The 6,658-nt window shown below is 38.3% G+C and overlaps 1 protein-coding gene across 1 annotated transcript; it reads right to left on the bottom strand.

The window, feature by feature from the left end:
• Positions 1 to 276: 276 nt before the first annotated feature.
• On the bottom strand, positions 277 to 5,123 carry LOC140857427 (uncharacterized). The gene is made up of 5 exons (XM_073256224.1): positions 4,960 to 5,123; positions 1,969 to 2,438; positions 1,662 to 1,827; positions 583 to 1,547; positions 277 to 425 (listed from the first exon to the last, which is right to left on the bottom strand). Exons 1-5 carry the CDS (start codon positions 5,121 to 5,123, stop codon positions 277 to 279), a joined length of 1,914 nt encoding a protein of 637 aa, XP_073112325.1.
• Positions 5,124 to 6,658: the final 1,535 nt, after the last annotated feature.

Raw genomic sequence — 6,658 nt, 5'->3', positions numbered from 1 at the left:
ATATATATTCCAATGCTACAAGTATCAAAATACAAATGAAACAAAACTGTAATCCTATAAATACAAATAATTAGACTAAAATATTGATGAATATAAAGATTTAATGGCATAAAGTTATAAATGCATAATAACTAGTAGTTTAAAACATAACCATCCACATCTGCTAGCAAAATGAAAAGTTTTAACAAACAAGTACATAATAATGTACGACATTTCACTTCAATATTTTAAAAAAAAAAAAGTTAAAAGTGATAAACAAGTACACAACATAAAAATTCAAGCTAATGGACTGAAATTTATGTCAATATTTACAAAAACATCTTCTTGAGTTGCAATGTTCTCATCTCCTCCATCTTCTCTCCTATTCGCATCATTTCCATCATTTTCACCATCATCACCATCCAAATCTTCCAAGTTCAATATATCTACAAAATCACAAATTTAACAAAAAGTTAAAAAGAAAAATCATATGTAATAAAATTGTAATAATATTTTATTCATAAACTATATAATAAATAATAAAAAACTTTATATCAATGAAACTAATGAAAGCATAAGAACATAACTAAGGAACAAGCTTACCTGGAGCCAACCGACTTCGATCATTTATAGCTGATGAGCGTCCAAAGTCATTTTCTGCATTTTTAAATAACCTCATCTCATTAGTTAAGTTCCCCTGCAAGGTTGGATTACCAAATGAATATCTCTCTATGACATCTAAGAGTCCAGAAATACTACGAGGATGTTTATCCATAAGTTCTGAGTCATATTGAAAACAGGGATTCAACCAAAACCCAGCTGCATGAAGATTTTGGTGTAATTGCAAATCCCACCGAGAATCAACTATTCTCAAATAAGGTTCAACTACAATCTTTCTCCTTCTAAATCTCTTGATCATTTCATCTCTAGCTTGATGCATAGCATGATACAAGTAACCCATTGAAGGTCTATCATCACTGTCAACAATCCTCAAAACTCGAATTAAAGGCTCTGTTAGTTTAACAATAGTTGCACATTCATTCCAAAAAAGAGAATTAAGCACGTCATCGATGAGCTTTTTTCCTTTACTATCCTTAGCATAAGCTGAAGTTGTCCACTCTCTAGAAATCACCATTGCTTTTAATGCATCTTTGTGGCCCAATATGCTTTGTAAAGCAATAAAATTGGTAGCAAAACGTGTAGGTGCCGGATGAATTATCTCCTTTCCACCAGTAAATTTTCTCATCAAATATAAAGGATAACAATGATTATAAATATATTTTGTGATACCTGCAGCATGGGCTACGGTGTTCTTCACTGAAACTAACTTGCCAATGTCTTGCATGATGAGATTAAGATAATGAGCAGCACATGGTGACCAAAAAAGTATAGAAAAGTCTTGCTCCAACTTTTTACCGGCAGCAACATAGTTTGCAGCATTATCAGTTACTACATGAACCACATTTTCAAAACCAACGGACATGACAATTTCTTTGAACAACTTGTACAACATATCAGCTGTCTTCGAGGTATCTGAAGCATCCACGCTTTTCAAAAATACGATCCCTCTAGGACAGTAAACTAAAAAATTAATCAAAGTTCTCCTACACTGATCTGTCCATCCATCAGCCATGATTGTGCATCATGTTTTCTTCCATGTGGCATGAAAGCTTTCAACATACATTTTCACCTCATCAACATTCTTGGTTAACAAATAACCATGAACAGAATGAAAATTTGGAGCTTTGTAACCAGACCCCATACTAGCTATGGCATCTATCATGCACTGATAATACTTAGAGTTGACAGCATTAAATGGCACACATGCATCTATCATCCATTTTGCCACTGCAAGATCACACCTTTCAATTGCTTCTTTGTTTTGCAACAAGCTTTTTATAGTTGGTTGAGCACCAGGAGTTGTTCTTGGTATGAAATAATTTCCAATTGTTCCTAGTTATTTTTCTTTTCCACCTTCTATATTTTTACCTCTTGTATTACCCGTAGACTTGTTTGATGAGGGAGGAATTTCTTGTATGTCATCATCTTCACCTAATTGCCTATAATATACTTGTTCCTTATGTTCCTTATGCCTTGCACTAAAGGGATTGTAATCTTCACCCATTTCCTTTGTTCTTTTCTTCTTTTCACTAATAGCTTGAATATTTTGTATCATTTGATGGCGAATATCCGTCGGTACTTTGCGACATGGTTCTACTTCTCCTTTTACTCCTGCAAGATGTTGTTTGAAGCGATTGATCCCACCACCAGCAAATGACTTTCCACAATACAAGCATGCCAACTTCATCCTTTTGGTATTACCACTAAGTTCAGGAGCTTCTCTACAATGATTCCATGCAGGATCACTTTTACCTCTAACCCCAGTTATTTGAGTGGATGAAGTATTATTTGAATCATCCATGGATGGCATACTTCCCTCAACAGAGGCCATTCTTAATCTGCAAAGAAAATTAAATTAAGCTATAATTTATAAGTAGAAGATAAAATAAATAAATAACAAGATCAAGTCATCGACATCTTCTTTCATTTCTATCCAATTTTTTTTTCCCATGATCCTATAGAGTCAAACTCACGGTGATCACAGATTACAGAAATTAAAAAAATAATATTTAATATTTACTATATCAATCAACATAGCATCATTAAAAAAAAAAATTCTTCATGTTCACGGGTGTTTACTGTACTGTGGTGTCTAGTATTACTGTGACACTGCAGTCAGTCACACAGTATTTTAAAAAAAAAAAAAAATTATCGTGTCCGCAGACAGTCACACACTCACACTGTCACTGTGTCACAACATTTAAAAAAAAAAATTTTTTTTTCGCCAGTCACACACTCACACTGTCACTGTGTCACAGCATTTAAAAAAAAAAATTTTTTTTCGCCATGTCCGCGGCTGTATACGGAGGAGGAGGAGGAGGAGGAGGCGAAAGGGGGAGGAAGGCGGACGGCCATATGGAGGAGGAGGAGGAGGAGGATGCGAAGGGGGGAGGGAGCCGAGTGGAGGAGGCAGAGGGGGGAGCGTACGGAGGAGGAGGAGGCGGAGGGGGGAGGGAACGGAGCGGAGGAGGAGGCCGAGGGGGGAGGGGGTCGAGCGTACGGAGGAGGAGAAGGAGGCGGCGGAGGGGGGAGGGAGCCGAGGGAGGAGGAGGCAGAGGGGGAAGGGGGCAGAGGGGGGAGGGAGTCGAGCGTACGGAGGAGGAGGAGATGGCAGAGGGGGGAAGGAGCCGACGGAGGAGGAGGCAGAGGGGGGAGGGGGTCGAGTGGAGGAAGAGGCGGCGGACGGTGGATTCCCGGACGACGGAGGAGGAGGAGGCGGAGGGAGAAGGCGGCCGAGCGGAGAAGAAAGAGGCAGAGGGAGGTCCGGAGGGGAGGGGGCGAGCAGAATACAAATTTGATCATCGATACAATACAACTCAAATGGAATATCATTTCCAAAGGACAACAGTAACATGATCAGCTATAATAGCTTAAAGCACTAGTTGATTACTTGAGATTCATGTCTCAGACATTATCGAGATCTCTCATGAATGCTTAGAATCTGGTAGTTCTAATATCTTCACATACCTTCTGGAGTAAAAGTACCTAAGGAATCCCAGAAATATCATCTACCATTTTATGAAAGCATACATCTTCCACATCCAAGTACCGTCATATACCAAAAAATTCCATGTGAAAATTGTAAGAGGAGGGCGGTCGCGGACGGAGGGGCTGATTCCTCATTCCTGGGTCCTATTCACTGCCGGACTCCTGAGATTTGGAAAAAAAAAAAAAAGTTAGATAACAGATTACTCACCGGAGATGGAGAAGACTTGGTTGAGGTTCTCCTCCTTCGCTGCCGCTGCTGATTTCGTCACCGAGGGAAGATGGATTGAGGCTGGGGTTTGAGTTTGGGAACAAAGACAGACGAAAGGACGACAGAAAGTCGAACTGTCGATCTCGAAGATCAGAAAATTTTAATTTTTAATTTTACGGCTCAATCGGGTTAGACCGGGTCAGACGGTTCATGGTTCAACCGGCCGATTCATGCGGTTTTAACCGGATTTTAAGCATAAACGGTTTAATTAGATAACTGGCCCGGTCTTCTAACTGGGTCACTGGGTTTTTGGTCCGGCCGGCTGGGCCGGGCCGGGCCGGGTTTAATAACACTGCTTATTGGTATATGAACTAACGATTAGTATTGGATGCAGGTTCCACCGTTCGGAAAGCTTCACCATTCGAAACTTGTATCTTTTTATTAGCCAAAGAAGTCTCGTCCGCCAAACAGCTAAGCGCCCATAGCATCATATTTTCCATCTACAAGTTAAAGATGTTTCCTGGGCGATTCACGATAAATTAACTTTAGATTGTAAATAATCTAAGATAAGAAAGATAAGGCCGGGCTGGTCAAGCTTGTGCATTATGTGGGAATGGACGGAACCATGGACCATATTTCCAAAGCTGTGTGAGGAATATAAAAGACTAGCTAGGCACGGCAATAACATGTTCCCACACAAAAAGATCAATCGAGAGGATGTTACGTTGAACTGTGAAGCATTAATATATGCAACATATGGCAGGTATCTATATAATAATAATAAAATAATATATGATGTTAAAAATTATATTCTATATTGACACGTAAGATTATAGGATAATTTTTAATATGTCACGTGTTAAATTTTTCGAATCCACCCACGACATCTCCTACCTCCTACTTCTTATTCATCCACAACCGATGTGAAGCTTAGGCGACAGATTTGAAAATTTCAGCACCTACACGCTAGAAATCGTGGAATCCCTTCGATTCCAGGAGATCCAGAGCTTGATGAGGAAAAACACAGTGCACCCCAGTTTCGAGCCTCCATCGTCGGCTAGCAGCGGCAGCAACTTCATAGTCCTTCTCGACCTCCTAGCCAATCAGGGTGTGGAGCTCCTATACAAACTTGAGTCCGATGACTCACCTGTAGCTGTCGCTACCCCTCCAGTAATGGCGAGATGTGGTGATTCAAGCTAAGGGATCCCAAAACCTTGACCCTCCCATCCGGTTGCTCCTCCACCTTCCCCTCCAACACTGCCCTTGTGGAGCGGGCAGCAAGATTCTCCATCTTTGCCGCCAAGGACTCGCTGGATGCGGCCTCCATCCCGTCCCACTCCGGTGACCACTCTCCAAAGCCTAAGGCAGGCCCTCAGACCCGAATCCTAGCTAATTTGCCCAATCCCCATTGAGCGGCCGTAGCGGCCAAATATGTTTTTGTTGACGATCGCTTAGATGATGGCTTCCATCTTTCCTCTATTTTCGTTGATTTTTCATATATTTTTCCTGTTAGATTATGTGGCCCAGCTTATAAAATTTGAATTCTCAATTATGTGATCCGGCTTATGAAATTTGAATTCTCGATTATGCGATCCAATTTGTGAAATTTGAATTCAAATTTAATCCTTAATAACAAACAAATCTCATCAGTTTCATTCGATTACTTGATGATGTACCATACTAGGAAAAGATATATATATATATATATATATATATATATATATATATATATATATATATATATATATATATATATTGGTCCTCTCCCTGTCCATTAAGGTAACAGCCACAACAACCATCAAAATTATTGCAACAAAACAAAGAGAGAGGACGAGAGAAACCAATTTATCAAGGGGATCACCTTCTCCTATCAGGATATCTTCCTTCTCTTCCACGTCAAATATGCTTTCTAACGCATCTGTAAAAAATTTTTGTTCAAGATCTAGATTCATGATGTTCTTTTGAACATAGAAATTTTCTTTAAGATTCTAGATTCATGATGAAGCATGTATGTTGATGATTAATGTTACTAACATTTGGAATCAAAGTCAGATTTAGAATAAAAATTTTCTCCATTAAAGTTGCTTAAGAAATCTTGCCTTTGCATCAGTTTATCTATTGAATCATAAACTCTTGGTAAATTGATGGATGATAGCATCTTACCACCAACATGAGGGAAATTAGCATTAATTTCTAGACGGCCTTATCCATCATCAGGGCACTGTAAACTCATTTAATGTATTTTTGATCAAATTGTTAGGAGGCCCATAATTTTGGGTAACTGTAATAATACCTTTCATGTTTAAGGTGTTACCTGCCTGTTCAAGTTCTATAAGGCCAAAGACTTTAAGTTTCCCCAAAGAATCTATCTATAAGAGATAAATATAGGACATTATAGTCAGGCTACCCATTCCTGATCAATTGATTGTTTATTGATTTTATCTATCCCATGGCATAAGGCAACAGATCCCATGGCTTAAGGCAACAGAGGTGTTTTTAACTGAAGTGACTTGACACTTCAAAAATCGTGAAGTATCAAATTAAAAAAAAAAAAAAAAAAAAAGAGGAAAGAAAGAAATTTTGACTATCTACAAGCTAATACCCATATTTTAAGAAATCTTTTGGAGCAATTGAAATATGAAAAAATGCCCTATGGATGTACTATTTGAAAAATAGCTTATGTTACTTATTTAATTAAATTATGTTGATATTTTAGTGAAATTTTGATATTGTTATATTATGGTTGTATCATTAAAATGTTTATTATTTTGAAATATCAATTATTGTTTATATGCATGATCTTACGTTTATATATAGTTTGTTAGTTACCAAAATGGCCAAACTTGAATGCTTAAGAAAATG

The sequence above is a fragment of the Elaeis guineensis genome, chromosome 4 (assembly GCF_000442705.2).
Source record: "Elaeis guineensis isolate ETL-2024a chromosome 4, EG11, whole genome shotgun sequence".
Taxonomy (NCBI): domain Eukaryota; kingdom Viridiplantae; phylum Streptophyta; class Magnoliopsida; order Arecales; family Arecaceae; genus Elaeis; species Elaeis guineensis.
This window is presented reverse-complemented; position numbering and strand designations above follow the sequence as displayed.